The 16,168-nt window shown below is 36.4% G+C and overlaps 1 protein-coding gene across 8 annotated transcripts in view; it reads left to right on the top strand.

Moving 5' to 3' along the window:
* Window positions 1-391: 391 nt before the first annotated feature.
* The window catches only part of LOC120076320 (exportin-7), an 89,737-nt gene continuing 73,960 nt past the window's right edge, over window positions 392-16,168 (top strand). For 2 of the 8 annotated variants that reach the window (XM_039030101.1, XM_039030096.1), the window contains exons 1-7: window positions 393-1,081; window positions 1,221-1,469; window positions 1,559-1,719; window positions 2,541-2,606; window positions 5,745-5,862; window positions 5,986-6,095; window positions 7,010-7,105. In XM_039030101.1, the coding sequence (XP_038886029.1) occupies window positions 1,232-1,469; window positions 1,559-1,719; window positions 2,541-2,606; window positions 5,745-5,862; window positions 5,986-6,095; window positions 7,010-7,105 (789 nt within the window). In that variant the 5' untranslated portion in view covers window positions 393-1,081; window positions 1,221-1,231. Of the gene's footprint in view, window positions 1,082-1,105; window positions 1,470-1,558; window positions 1,720-2,540; window positions 2,607-5,744; window positions 5,863-5,985; window positions 6,096-7,009; window positions 7,106-16,168 lie in introns of all 8 variants that reach the window. The other 6 variants (XM_039030100.1, XM_039030097.1, XM_039030102.1 and 3 more) reach the window with 6 other exon arrangements.

The raw sequence follows: 16,168 nt of genomic DNA, 5'->3' as shown, positions 1-16,168 counted from the left end.
AGATACTATGAATTAATAATTTAAAATAATTATTATTAAGTTAAAGCAAGCTTGGTTCAAGGGTAATTAACACGACATTTCATTCTAGAGGTGGAAGGTTTGATCTCCATTCTTACAATTATTGTGTTAAAAAAATAAAGATTGTTGAAGTTGGTGGAGCTGGCCATCGAAGATGGTGGTCGGATGTAGGTAAAGTTGGCTGCGAAGCCTGATTGTGTGATGAGGACTAAATGCAGTGTAATTATATAACTATTTTTCATGGGCTAAAATGATCTTAACTCGAAAGGAAAAGGAAAAAAAAGGTTTATTTATTTTATTTTCAGATGACGCATGAAATTATAAGAAAATAAGCGAATCTTGCAAAGTTTTCCTCTTGGTTTATGGAATTTTGTTTTTCAGGACTTGCAAAACACAAATTTTACACTGATGCCAAGAGAGTAAATTTATTTGCACATTCTGATACCACTTCGAGACGCCATTTCATTTCTTGTGCTATTCGTAAAATTGTAAATTTCAATCAATCTCTCTTGAAGACGCTGTGAGAAGAGAACCAATCGAAGCTCCACAGCTTCGTCCATTCACGTTTCCAGTCCCAGAAGTCGCCGCCTCAATCTTCTGATTATCCTTGATTTTTTTTTTTTCAATCTCTGCGGCGATCTTCAGTCTCCTCTTTGAATCGATCGGTGTCCTTTGCTTCCATCCACTAGGAAGAAGAGGACAGTTCCTGCGCTTGTACATCGTTCTTTGTTCATCCTTGAAGTTGATACTTTGCTCCACAAGCTCGCCAACGTCTAGCTGGTGTGTTGTTGAGGATGATAACTTGATTCTATCTGTATATGGATATTCGGAATAACATCAACCAATATATCAGCTGTAAATTGAAATCAAACGTTGTAAGTTAAGAAGAAATCCTGAATCCGTACTCACTGTGCAAATCCTTCAATTCAGAAACCAACGTCAGGATAAGTGTATTTTTCTTGCCTGTCTCTGATTTTTATTTTTTCTAGTTCTGCCTTTACCTCGATGCACTGAGATTTGCGTTGCTCGCTTACAGCCAACTCTGCTGATTTCTCTTAACGAAGTGAGTTTTTTTTTTTTTCTTTAGTGGATGATTGAATGTGAAATGTGAAGATCTATGATGTTGTGACAAACTGAACTGCGTAGCATACCTGAAAATAACGCTGAGATATCAGTGATTGTTTGCTAATTCGTTCTTTCAGAATAAGAAGTGATGGAATTAGCTCAGTTAGAGGCATTGTGTGAAAGACTTTACAATTCTCAAGACTCAGTGGAGCGAGCCCATGCTGAAAACACTCTGAAATGCTTCTCCATGAATACTGATTACATTTCCCAATGCCAATACATTCTCGACCATGCATTGACTCCTTATGCATTGATGCTTGCGAGTTCCAGTTTGTTGAAACAAGTCACCGATCATAGCCTAGCTCTGCAACTCCGTTTAGACATTCGTATTTTTCGAGTCTCTTGACACCAACTTACTTTTTTATCAGCATGCTAATTTTTCTTTCTAAAGGGTAGTCATGAATGTTACTTGTAGGAGGCTATCTTATTAACTATTTGGCCACCAGAGGGCCTGATTTGCAGCCTTTTGTCAGTGCATCTTTAATTCAGCTACTATGCCGACTCACAAAGTTCGGTTGGTTTGACGATGACCGATTTCGAGACATTGTTAAAGAATCTACAAACTTCCTGGGGCAGGTGATGTGATCTTTAATAAAACCTATGTCTTAGCTCATATTTAGAGCGGGCATTGTGTCCACTTCCCATCTTTTCACTAGCACAAGTAAAAAAAAAAGCCATTAATTTTTAATCTAATTGGCTGTTGTAGTGGGAGAATGTCTCAGCCGGTTTAGGTTTAACGGAAATTTTCTGATCAATAAGAATAAAAGTCTGATATATGTCGTAATTGTAATTAGCCTTGAATGTTATTTTCCACTATGATTATTTGTTAGTTATTAATTGTTTTTGTTAGCTGGTGATTACTGTTAATGCAAGTCTCATGCAATCATCCATGTAGCATAGCAACTAGCAAATATCTTTTAGTCTACATGCAAGTCTCATTGCAAGTCTCATGCAATCATCCATGTAGCATAGCAACTAGCAAATATCTTTTAGTCTGCATTCAACATTTAGGTTGAACGAATTTCCTGTTAAACCACAATTATTAAACATAATTAGTATAACTGTGTAGAAGTATGCTGTGACAGTACAACTTGTACAAAAAACCGAGTTAAGAGGGGTTCCATTTGATTAGCAACCAGCCACCCTTAAAAAATTTGAACTGGAGATTGAATAAAGTTGTTAAACTGAAATTCATCCTGATTCCACCATTTAATATAATAAATATATACAAGCCCCATTTTATAGGATCGTAAAATCCTTGTACTTGTGAAAAATATTCTTGTAGTTGCTCATATTTTTTGAAATTATATTGTTTAAACTATCTTTTTTTGGCTAGTCCTCCACATGATGTCTTTTTGTTTGGGAGACTGGCTCATAAACCTCCTTTTTGCATGCAGGCAACATCAGAACATTATGCCATTGGTTTGAAGATATTGAACCAACTTGTATCTGAGATGAATCAGGTTGGTTTTCTAATTGCGATCCTTCTTTATTTGAAAATGAATATTCCATTTGGGAAAAGGGAGATTTAAATGTTGATTTTTCTTTAGCACGTACTTTTCTTGAAAATACTAAGTTGTTATCATAATGAATAATTTGTTGATGTCGTAGTCATTTATGGAAGGTTCACCATTACCCTGAGTTTGATACTTCTTTGGTGGTAAAATCATAAGAATGAATTTACCACATGTCAGTGTACTATTATAATCTCTTGTGGGTCATTTGATTGAATTAACGTGTATGTGATTTTTAAGGAAAAATTTGTGCTCAGCAACACTCTTCCAATTTGGGAGTGTCGCTTCCTTACTTTCTAAAGTTTACTGCTCTTGATGGGCTATTCAAAATGACAATGAAATTTCCACTTCCGCACAGATATAGGAAACAGTCATAAACTAAAGTACAGATATAGGGAACCGTCTTAAACTAAAGTACCTCAACGTTTCCAATATACTTTTAGATAGCTTTGATTTTGTTCAATCTGCCTCAGAGTCAGTCCACTTCTTCTCCCGAAATCCTTTCCTCTAAAGCCTCCACTTAATGCTTGCTGTTAATGAATCATTCTATCCAAGGAATTCACAGGAACTTAACCAAAGCTATCAAGCTAACTCACTACATCATGTGATATTAAGTTTTCAAGCTTGGACTTTTGAGATATACATTAGATTGTTTGTTTTTCCTTTGCAAATTTTAGTGTTGTGTAGTTAGTGGTTTGGTGTTGTGTAGTTAGTGGCTCCAAGATTCTTGGAAGGTTTTTAGTTTTATTTGGTTGCAGGTCCTTCTCCTTAGTGGGAGGGAGACTTATTCTACCTTTCATGTTTTTTGACTATTAGGAGTAGGAAAAATTGTGAATTCTTGAGGAACTTGGGTGATAATTTGGACAGTGTGGATAAGAAACAAGAGGAGCAATTTATTATCATTATTATTTAGTGACATCTTTCATGCATTAACACGAGAATGGAGTCAACTGCTAATGGAAATTCTTGCATTGTGGATAAACACGTTTGTTCTTAGACTTTTGGTCTGTTATGGTTAGGCTGCAGATGGTAGGTGTGACAGTTTAGAAGAAATCTGGGCTCGATTTTTATTTATCTCCACTTTTTGTGATGTGTCAGTTGAATGAATTGATTACTTATTTGTGCTTGGTTGCTTTATATATGTATATAACATGTTAGTTGAATGAGTTGATTATTTATTTATGCTTAGCTGCTATCTGCGTACATGGAAGTGTGTATGTTGTTCTGAAGATTTGTTTTGAGCTGAGATTTTCCTAAATTCTTTCACAAGTTAGTTGTATATAGAATAGAAAAATTCCACAAATCATTTATAGTATATATTTTGTGGGGTGGGGGGGGTGTTCTTTTGTTTGTATCCTCTTTGGCATACATACATACATACATTACTCGTTTCTTATAAGAAAAAGTCGCCACTTTGTGCACAATCACTAAATATAGATGAAAAACCAAACTTTCATAAAGATACATAAAAAATAGAAGTGGGCAATACAAAAAAGAAAAAAAAAAAACGCACTATTACTAATGGTGACTATACAAAGGATCCTATTTAAAAAAATCACAAAAAAGGACTCCAATCAGCTCATGTATGTATTCCTTTTCATTAATGTTATTTGTCATTCAAGGATACGAATATGGTTCTTTCTACTTGCTTCTTTTGGTGCAAAATTAAGCATCCATTTGCCCATTATAGCTTATCTTATTTAACTTAGAAATTCTTGTTGTAATTCATCAATAGGCCTTTCGAGTTTTTGCTCCCCTATTTCATTTATCAATGCAATTGTTTTTATGTAAAAAAAAGAAAAATTTTCATTCAATGTTATGTTTGAATTTTTCTTTATAATTTTTCTACTTGTTGAAGTAGATGTGATGTAAAATAGCATGATTGCACAATTGTACACAGTAACTGCAAGTGTATTTATTTGTACATGCCTATTATATGAACGTGCTTTGCTTTTCCCCTTTTATTCTTTTGTTGGGGCTGGTATTTTAATTAGGTTAAAAGTATTAATCCGTGATTGTATTAGACAATGGCTGGCTGGATATATTTGTTTATTTAGTTGAATAGATTATATGGTTGGAAACAAAGAATTTGAAGACAAGTGCAAAAATTTCCGAGTTTTTAGATGGAGTAATAATTTTAGCTTCCATTTAGGTGTCTAATACTTTATATTTCTTCATTTGAAACATTCTATTTCTATTAAATTCATTTCTATGCTCCTTATGTCTACCATATAAAATGAACCCCTTTTGTATCTCCTTGGATATTTCATTCAATCAATAAAATTGTTTCTTATTCCCAAAAAAAAAAAAAAAAAAAAAAAAAAAAAAAATCATTTCCATGCTCCCAAACTTTGTTTTTGTATTCTAGTTTTTTAGATAAGATTTTTTAAGCCTCATCTAAATTTTGGTATTTCATTTCTTCTAAATACAATGTAGGCTTTTATTTAAAACAAATGGCTTTGTGTGTAGGTACTAGTAATTGGCCTAGAGTAATTAGACTTGTTACTACTTATTGCTAGGATAGGAAGATTTCTATGTCGATAATTTTCCTACATGGTTTTGAGTTCACTCTAGATCATATTTGTGAGGATTAGAAACTAAACTTTTACTTGTTGATTGTAGGTGAAGACAATTTCAGAAGATTTTAGACAGTGGTTATGTTCAAATACTTGTTGGAGGAAAGCATGTTTATTGGCTTTTTGGGGGCTTTCGTGTATTTAGTTTTTAAATTTAAATTTTTATATTTATAGTGGTGTAATGTCACACACGCGGACTCTCTCTCCCTCCTCGGACCTCATAGAGGATCACTCATCCTCCACATCTTTTAGGTTGTAATGATTGACATTTGATTAATAAAAATTCTCATTTTGTATGAAACAGCAAGTTTGCATTCAGAATCAGTATACCTATTTTGCTGCTCATGTTATGTAGTTCTAATTGGTTGCCTGCAAGAATGTGGATTTATTTCTTTTTCTGCTTTTCAGGCACTTTTAAGTTGAATTTCATATTGCACATAATTATTATATACTTTGTTTAATTTTTTTGAGATCAGCAACTTGTTCTTCTATTGACTTGTTGAATTTTTAGCCTAATCAAGGATTCCCTTCAACAAATCATCGGAGAGTGGCTTGTTCCTTCAGGGACCAAGCGTTGTTCCAAATCTTCCAAATATCTTTAACATCCTTATGTCAGTTGAAGAACGATGGTAACGTGCTAATCTTGCTGAGTTGTCATCATGACAAAACCCAGTATTTTTGAATTCTTTGAACCTTCCTATCTTAGAAATTTAGCTTGTTAACTAATGGATTTTATTTTGTATGGCATACAGTAGCTGGTCGTTTGCAAGAATTAGCACTTTCTCTGTCGCTTAAGTGTTTATCTTTTGATTTTGTTGGGACCTCCATTGATGAAAGCTCAGAAGAGTTTGGTACTGTTCAGGTATTTAGTTTAGTTATCTACCATTTATCATTTAATATTGTTGTTGAAGATTGGAAGTCTTGGGAAGCATAACACCGGCAACAAATTCATGAAATAGACGCTACGTTTGTTCTTTTATGGTGTGCCCTTTATGAGAGTGATGTGAAGTTTCTTAGCGCTCGTTTTTCACTTATAAGTACTCTAGCAGTCTAGTTAAATTTGGTTTGTTTGCTTGCTTGCTTTTCTCCCCTTCCCTTTTTCCTTTTTTTTGAGTTAAGTTTGGTGAGTTGTTTCAGAGTTTTGGCCTTAGGTGGTGCAGACCTGGCAATTTCCTAGACATACTTTTTGCCAGGTTTAGAAGCGATGTGGACATCAATAAGGAAGATCATTTTGTTTGCAAAGTTAAGGCCTTGTGACATATTACTGTTATGGTTGTTTTTTTGTTCGTTTGTCTGTTTTTCCCCCTTCCCTCTCTCTTTTTTTAGTTAAATTTGGTGAGTTGTTTCAAAGTTTTGGCCTTAGGTGGCGCAGACCTGGCAATTTCCTAGACATTTGTTTGCTCAGGTTTATAAGCGATGTAGACATCAAAAAGGATGATCATTTTGTTAGCAAAGTTAAGGCCTTGCAACATATTACTGTTATGGTTGATAATTGAGGTTTGTGTTCAGAAAGGAACTTGACAATTTGAAGCTAAGAGTGGAGATGCCCGTGTACCATCGATCTAGTTTGTTGTTATGAGGTTCTCCAACAATATATATTTCCTGAGTAATGCTAACTGAAGCACATCTTTTCTAATCTCTCTTTTCTGAGGGTAGGAGGAGATCTAGTATCCTCCTCATTTTTCTTTTAACTGGTTGTTCACTGATGAAATGTTTCTTATGCAATAAATATAAAGAGATTGGGATGATCATGGATTATGTCCGGTGGCCTTGCAGATTCCATCTTCTTGGAAGCCAGTTTTGGAGGACCCTTCGACCCTACAGATATTCTTTGATTACTATGCCATTACCAAAGCGCCTCTTTCCAAGGAGGTTTGTACAGCTTCTTATTTATGTTTTTTTTTTTTTGGAGATATTGTGATACCTGATTTGAGATCAAATGAGATCTACTAACTTTTTGAAAATAAAGTTTTGGCATGAAAGTTATTCTTTGTAAATGTTTAGTGGGTACTAGTTTCATTTATTTAAACTTGGCTTAAAATAACTTGCCTTTAGATTAATGAGTGTGTTGTTTAAATACCTATGAACATCTTCAACACATATCATATCAGTTTTTTTTTGCCATTCCCTCACTCAGAGAGTTTACATCAATGAAACCATCAATGAAACGTTTCGTTTCTTGTTAAAAAAATCTTCAACTCATATCAGATGAGTTTGGTTTTGTCATTCAAGATTAATTGTTATTTTTTGAAAGGTATTAAAGAGTGGGGTGGGAGAATCGAACCTCAGACCTCAAGGTCGATAATATAAACTCTATGCCAGTTGAGCTACACTCTTGTTGGCTCAAGATTAATTGTTATCTTACACTAGATTTTGAGTTCCTCAAGTTAACGAAGTAACATTTTGTATTTTGTATATTGAGCATTGGTTTATGTTTTCATATCTTATTTTGCTATGTATCATTGTATATTGAGCGTTGGCTCTTTTCATTATATTAATGAAAAGTTTGTTTCCCTTTCAAAAAAAGTTAACGAAGTAACATTTTGAATTTTCTTATTGTATTCGTTTTAAAAAAAGGACATATATATATATATATATATATATATTTGCTATAGAAGGGCCCTTTTTTACCTCTTTGGATAGATCATTCAATCAAACAATGATATTGTTTCTTATAAAAAGAGTTATGGAGAGAAAAGCAGAGTAAGGAATCCAAGGTCAGAGAAGAAGAGGTTGATGATAAAAATGGGTTACTCCAGGGCCTCTGCTTTCGCTCAAGGAACAACTTGAGAAGGACAAGGATGATGAAAGCCTAAGAAGGTGGAAAGAAAAATTGCTTGGTTGCTTAGAAAGTGATCTGAGTGAACAAAGAGAACCTGAAGCCAAGTTACATTCCATTGAAATTATTTCTAATGAATTTGGGGAAATCAATACTCCATTGCCTCTAAATGAAAATAAAAGTGCTCGTGTTCTTTTCACTTTTCAAGAGGGACTTTGATATCAACTTAGCTTGACGTTTACGGTTATACATAATATTGTCCCAGGCCTGTCTTACTCAAACAAAATCTATAGAGGAGGATTGATAGTCGATCAGATGTAAGGAACTTTATATACTTTTGCTCCTCTCAACGCGAACCATATGTTGAAACCTTGGAGGAGGAAACCACTTCTTCTGGTGTACTTGCAAGGGGTATTTACTCTACAAAGCTGAAGTTAAAAGATGATGACAAACGGTGTTACAAAGATGTTTCTTAACTTTCTCTATGCAAAAAGCCTGATGCTACTTACCCACTTAACCCAGCCCAACATCACAACCCATTTTCCCACCCATTTGCTAACCACGTCAACCCAACTTTGAACTCATCTTCTCAACCAAATCCTTTCACTAACCCAGACCCATACAAACCCTATAATAAACCAAATTTAGCCCTTAATTCCCCCGATAAACAAACAATCTTCACAACAGGCACTAAACACTCCACCAATGATTCTCAACCCTGGACCTCGACTCTGACGAGGGTCTCTCCGACCCCTACCTTTCTACTCTAGTACCATCTTCCCCCTCCTCCACCCCTCACCCTCTTGCCCAATATAACCCCTCTTCTTTATAGGTGATTACAACACAGAACAACCAAGATGCCATCACAGAGGATTACTACATGGATCACTATAAGTGCCTAGATGCCGAACACCTCCTGTATGAACCAACCTCACATCCCTCTGAGTACCTAAAGGTGGTCATACCTTGGCTAAAATCTATGGGTTTTGGAATCCTTCCCCTTCTAGCAAAGCTAACCAAGCAAGCCAAGGAACTGAGAAAACAAAACAAGTGGATTAGAGAGATATCTAACCTTTCGTCGATTATCACATATGATAAGCCATCTTCCTCTTCACAACAAGGTGGGTTGAACACCTCTTTATGATTATTTTGTCTTGGAACGTAAGAGGATTGGAGTGTGCTGATAAAAGAGCTCTTATCAGAAGTTTTATTATCAAACACAATCCCACTATGGTCATTCTTCAAGAAACAAAGACAGACTCGATTGGCAAACTCTTCATAAAAGATCGATTTGGAGTGCTAGGAATGTGGGTTGGGCTAGCCTTGAATCAAATGGGTCATCTGGTGGCATCCTTATGTTATGGAATGAACCATCCTTCTTGATCTCCAATATAACAAAAGATTCTTTCTCCCTCTCCTTTCTTGTTACTTGTGCAGTTGGATTTTCCTTTTGGCTCACAGGTATACATGACCAACTAAAATAGAGGAGAAGCCCCTTTTCTGGGAGCTTAGAGGTTTGTCGCATCTATGCTACGGTGCTTGGTTTTTGGGAGGAGATTTTAATGTTATTTAATGGACTAAAGAAAAATCGAATTATAGAAGACCCACTAGAGAAATGCGACTTTTTAATGACTTCATCGATCAAGAATCTCTTGTGGAACTTCCTCCATCTAATGGTCTTTACACTTGGTCTGATTATAGAGAATCCCCCACTCACACTCTCATTGATATATTCCTTGCAAAGGAGGCTCTCCTTACAAAGTTTTCTAATGCCATGGTAAAATGCCTTGAAAGGGTCAAGTTCATACCATTTCCCCATTCAGCTCAGCATTGGCACAAACAAATGGAGACCGACACCTTTTAGATTCCAAAATGCTTGGCTGCAACACCCTGACTTCGTCCCTATCATTGAATATTGGTGGCTTAATACTCCTTTAAGGGGTCAAACCGGGACATGGGTTTATCCAAAAGCTTAAGGGGGCGTTTGGGGTAAGGGGTTATCATCAAAATATAATAACCACCTCTTGCTACAGTAAAAACTATTTCAAAATCTCCAATTAGCTACATCAATACTATTTCAAAATCCCCAATTGTTACAGTATTTACTATTTACTACAGTTTTTACTATTTTACCTTATTTTTTTATTATTTGCTATAGTGTTTACTATTTCCTTCTCAAACTAAAATAGTTTACACCTCAAACACATACTATTATAATCCAAACTAAAATAATCTACACCCCAAATGCAAACTATCATAATCCGACTATAATAACTTAGGATTATAATAACTAACTCATTGCTCCAAATGCCCTCCTAAGAGTCTTAAAAACATTATCGAAGAATGGAACAAAATCACTTATAGGAGTATTAGCAGCCAGAGGGATCAACTTATCGTGGAATTATCTATTTTAGACTCCATGGATGAATTTGGAACTTTACAGCCAGTTCAAGCTCTGTGGAGACAAAGTTGCAAGATAAAATGGCTGGAAGATTGTGATGTCAATACAAGTTTCTTTCACCGTGTGGCTGCTACCTGAAGAAGGAAAAGCTCCATCCATGAGATACTCTCAGCAGAGGGCAGAAGCTTAGTCATTGATTCTGAAATTGAAGGGGAATTCATACGATTCTACAAGGAATTATACATTAAAAAAGTGGATTGCAGGTACATTCCAACTAATCTTAATTGGGAGCCTATTTCCAATCAACGTGCTGAAGACCTCGAAAAGGAATTCACGAAGGCTAAAATCTTATAAGCTGTCCACGATTTGGGGACGAATAAAACACCAGGGCCAGATGGATTTACAGCAGAATTCTTTTAAAAGTCTTGGAACATCCTTAAATCCGAAATTATGAGTGTTCCAAGATTCTTTTAGGAGAAGTATCATCAATGCTAGCTTAAACGGGACTTATATTTGCCTCATCCTAAAGAAATTAGATGCTAGAATTGTTGGAGATTACCCGCCATATTAGTTTGATTTCCTGTATATACAAAATCATTGCTAGAGTTCTCTCAGAAAGACTCAAGGTCTTTCCATCCACCATCACAGAATAATAGTCCACTTTTGTGTCTGGTAGACAAATCCTTGATGCTTTCTTGATTGCTAACGAACTCATTGATGATTGGAATAGAAAAAAGAAGCAAGGGGTGATCATAAAACTTGACATTGAAAAAGCCTTTGATAAGGTCGATTTGGATTTCCTTGATGGAATCATGCTGAATAAGGGCTTTGGCCCTACATGGAGGAAATGGATTGGGGGATGTATTTTGTCTCCAAATTTTTCTATCATCGTCACTGGTCGTTTGAGAGGCAAAATCCGTGCTACTAGAGGCCTCCGTCAAGGGGACCCCCTGTCTTCCTTCCTATTTATCTTCGTTAAGGACTGCTTTAGTCGACTTATGGCTCACACTGCAAATAGGAATGTGATACAAGGCTTTTCCTTGGGAAAATCATCCTTAAACATACACCACCTATAGTTTGCCGATGACACTATTCTCTTCTCTGACTTAAAGATGAGCACAAGCTTGATGATTTGTTCAACATTGTTAGACTTTTTGAGATGGTTTCTGACCACAATATAAACCATTATCTGGAAAACGAGGAGGTGATCACTTTGGCCAACAAATTTGGTTGTAAAGTTGGTTCTTGGCCTACTGTTTATATTGGTCTTCCCTTAAATGGTAAGCCCAAAACCAAAGCATATTGGGAGCCTATGATTAAGAAGGTAGAAAGAAAGCTCCTCTCATGGAAAAACAATTACATTTCAAAGGGGGGAAGACACATTCATCCAAACAACCATCAAGAATCTTCCAACTTATTATATGTCCATCTACAGGATGCCAACTAAAGTGCCTAATATCATGGATAAACTGATCAGAAGCTATGGAAAGGCAACAAAGATGGCTCGGGTCTTCATCTTGTCAAATGGGAAAATCTCCTTCATTTCATGAAGGAAGGTGATCTTGGATTTTACAGTTTAAAAGACCGGAATAGAATCCTCCTTGCAAAATAGATTTGGTGATACCAATCTGAAAAATCGGCTCTTTGGAGGAAGGTTATTGATGCAAAATATGGAACCATCCCTCTCAACAACAATCCTGGAAGTTATCTCCCTTGGAACAGCTAGGGGTAATATCTCCTTTTGGAAGGACACATGGCTTGTAAATGCCCCCCTAAATAAAAAATTTCCCCTGATTTTCAATCTCTCTCAGAACAAAAATGGGGTAGTCAAGGAATTCTGGGATGCAGAGTCGGGATTTTGGAATTTAAGGTTGAGAAGACACAAGAGATTCAGAAATTGAGGAATTTGGAACTCTTATTCACTACTTGTCAACAGTCTCCCTTTCTCAAAATCCAAACAAAGGAATTTGGAAGCTCGATCGGAATGGCATCTTCTCCAATAGCTATCTTTTGCAAGATATTGCCACCCCCCCTCCCCCCAAAACCCACACAATCGTGCACACCCCTTGAAGCCACAAAAAACGACTCTTCTCTCCCCAAGGTGGATTGAGGAGGAACTCCTCAATCATAGCAACAACTCCCCTATGTCGAGCGAACGAAAAGCCCCTTATGGCATTGTCTCCTCATTGGTGCTTTATGTGCAAACAACATGCTGAATCTCAAGGACACCTTTTGGTCTCCTGTCCTTTTTGCTAGATCCTTTTGGAATCACATCCTTTCTACGTCCAATTGGGAAGCGGTCCTCACGAAAGACCCTAATCTTCTCTTTTCATATGCCCTTAGTGGACACCCCTTTAAAAAGGAGAAAAAGATGATTTGGAAGAATTTTATAAGAGCCTTTTGCTGGAATTTTTGGCAAGAACAAATAGTAGAATCTTTCAAGAAAAAGAAGTCCCTTTCCATAGATCTTTTGATGCTATAGTTAATACGGTTGTGAGTTGGTGCAAATGTTCCCCCTTATTTCACCGGTATAACTTTACTTTGCTCCTTTCCAATTGGAAAGGTCTTTTGTAACTCTCAACTTTGGTCAATCAACTTTCGCCGTTTGCTTAAGGAGGAGGAAATTTTTGAGTATCAGGGATTGCTTGGCCAAATTTCAGTTATGTGATAGAATACTTTGATAGAAGATCGTGGTCATTGGCAGAAAGTGGAATTTTTTCAATAAAATCTCTCTTGGCACATTTATCTCCCTCTTTCCCTTCGGACAAGTTGTCTTATAAGGCGTTATGGAAGTCCAATTGCCCAAGGTGCATCGACATTCTCGTGTGGATAATGGTTTTTGGTCACCTAAACGTTTCCTCAATAATGCAACATAAACTGCCTTCTAGTTGTTTATCCCCCTCCATTTTCCCTTTGCATAAACAGCACGGAGAAGATCTACAACACCTCTTCTTCACTTGCCCATATTCAGTGAACTGCTTGTGGAAATTATTCACTATCTTCAACATTTCATGGGCGATTAGTAATGATTTTAGAGGAAATGTACAACAGGTTTTAATAGGACCACATTTCAATAGAAATTCTCGACTGATCTGAATCAACGCGGTCAAGGAATTGCTGTCTGAGTTGTGGTTTGAGAGAAATCAATGGGCGTTTCACGATAAACCCCTTGGCTGGATGATCGATTTAAAGTTGCCCGTAAGAATGCCTCTTTGTGGTGCTCCATGTCCAAGCAATTTGAAGGCTATACCATTCAAGAATTTTGCTTAAATTGGCGATCATTTATTTTTACAGCATAATATTTGCTTCTTGTATCGGTTTAAGTCGTACTTCGGTTGCTCCATTTATGATTTTTTGTGGTGTTTTGTATTTTTTTCAACTGAATGTGGTCATCCTTGTATCTTTGTTCCTCCTTTGTAAGGGCTGTGTTTTAGCTATGTCCAGATGTGCCTCCTGATCCATAGGTCTTTTATTTTATACTCTTTGTATAATTCTCTTGTACTTTGAGCATTAGTCTCATTCAATTTTATTAATGAAGTGACTTGTTTCCTTTTAAAAAAAAAATCATTTGTATTTTCTTAATCAAAATATTTCTGCCTTTTATGAATCCTTGTCTCTCTCTCTCTCTCTCTTTTTTCCCTCTAAAAAATCTTTGTTTCCTGATGACTATGGCTTCCATTTGTTGAGAAACCAGGTGAAGCTCCTCAAGTTGATTTACCTATTAGTTTTGTATTATTGTTTCTCAATATGAAGGTATACATGTGGACCAGAAAAATGAAAAAGTTCAATTGAAGGAGGGTGCTTTTTGAAACGCCGTTTTTTTGTGGTTTGATGGAGTGTGTGCTGTGTTGTGAGATATTTGTGTGGGTGGGGGGAGGAATAACAGTGTTTAGAGGTGGGGACCCTACGAGGTTTTGGGCTTTTGGTATCCAAGCTTTTTTGTAATTATTCTCTTGGTAGCGTCTTACCTACTTGGAATCCCTTTCTTTAAAAGAGGTGTTTTGGTGGGTTTTTTTTTTTACTTTTTTTTTATTTTATTTTTTATTATGTGCTTGTATTTTGTCATTTTTTCTCAATGAAAGTTGTTGATTTCATTAAAAAAAATTTGGAGGGATGGTATACAATTTGGCAACTCCCCTGATTGGGTCTGGAACAGCCTTGGGGCTTCCTTGTTAACACATATGGTTAAGGTTACCCACCTCTCGCAGGTGGAGTTGTAATAGAAAGAAGAAAGAAGAACAAAAGAAAAAAAAAACCCACCACAAAATGTGCCTATAGGAAGGAACTTAACTACAAATTACAAAAAGGCTCCAGTTATTGAACATGAGAAGCAGCAGTTGAGTGGGCTTCTCTCTCCCACTTTTTGTCCTCTGTTTGCCTTCAAAATTCTCCCCATATATGGACCTGACCGCTATCTTCTTCGGGTTCCTTTACTTTTAATTCCTTTATGAATGATTTGGTGGGCATTGTTGATCCTCTTTTAAAGGACCTTTATACTGTGATTTGTGGAAGGATAAGTTTCCCAAGAAGATTAAAATTTTTCTTTGGGAGCTTAACCTTGGCTATCAATATGGCCGATCACTTACAAAGACGTATGCCTTCTATGGTTCTATCTCCTTCCTAGTGTATTATGTGTAGATCCTACGTGGAGACTTTCTGCCATCCTTTCATGTGTTGTTCGTTTGCTTCCCGTTTTTGGAATACCTTGTTGGATGCTTTTGGATGGTCTTTTCCTTTTTCTAATGATTCTTTCCGGTTTCTCTCCGCTACTTTGGTGGGTCACCCTTTATGTGATGTGTGTGTTTTTCCTTTAAAGAAACAAGAATGGATGAATTTTGCAGCAGTTATCAGAAAATGGATCATACTCAAATCTCAGAATGCATCAACCAGCAACCCCAGAAAAAACACTTGATGAATGTGTTGGTTTGGGATTTTGAATCAAAACTTCGGACTGAAAGAAGATCAGATTCATAGTAAAGTAAACTACTGAATTATTGTGAACATAAATCATTGTTCTCAATGAAATAAGTTAGATTTGACAGAAACAAACATACAAATAGTGGATGAAAGTAATAAGAAATTTTTATCTTACAGGGTTAGAAGAAGATCCTCTTTTTCTGAAGAGCAAGGAACCAACAATTTCTTCAACAAGCAAGGCCGATCTTCAGTCTCTTGGGAGGACACCCAAAAGGCTTTGTAATTGAATTCACTATCTTCTTTTCCGATTCCAAAATCGTCTTAATCCACCTGTTCTCCATTGCAATTCTGTTCATCTTCGCTTCTTTCATCATCTCCATCTTCAAACTCTCCATTCCCTCTAATCTATCTGTGAACAATCGAATCTCCGCCACCGATTTCGAGCACATCTCTTTCCCCTCGTCTGCCGTCTCTCTGGTCACATTCTCCTCTGGAGACCTAGAAACCCTAATGTTCCTTTCTTCTTCTTCTTCTTCTTCGTATTTGTCGTCATCTTCTTTGTCTTCGTCTTTGCTTGAATTTCTAGTTCTCCTTCATGAAGAGGATCCATCAACAACGATCGGCCACCGGAGTATGTTGCTAATGCTCTTTGATTTACTGTGATTATTCCTCTCCTCCTCCTCCTTGTAATCGAAGCTGTAATTATCAAATTTCTCAGCAATTTCGTAGTTATCAAATGGTATCGAAGACATCGGACAAGCAGACATTGGAAGCGGACTGCGTAATAGCTGCTCATAAGATCGACAATGCGATGAAGATTGGGTACAAATGGAGAGAT

This window comes from Benincasa hispida, chromosome 4 (assembly GCF_009727055.1).
Source record: "Benincasa hispida cultivar B227 chromosome 4, ASM972705v1, whole genome shotgun sequence".
In the NCBI taxonomy this organism is placed as follows: domain Eukaryota; kingdom Viridiplantae; phylum Streptophyta; class Magnoliopsida; order Cucurbitales; family Cucurbitaceae; genus Benincasa; species Benincasa hispida.
This window is presented reverse-complemented; position numbering and strand designations above follow the sequence as displayed.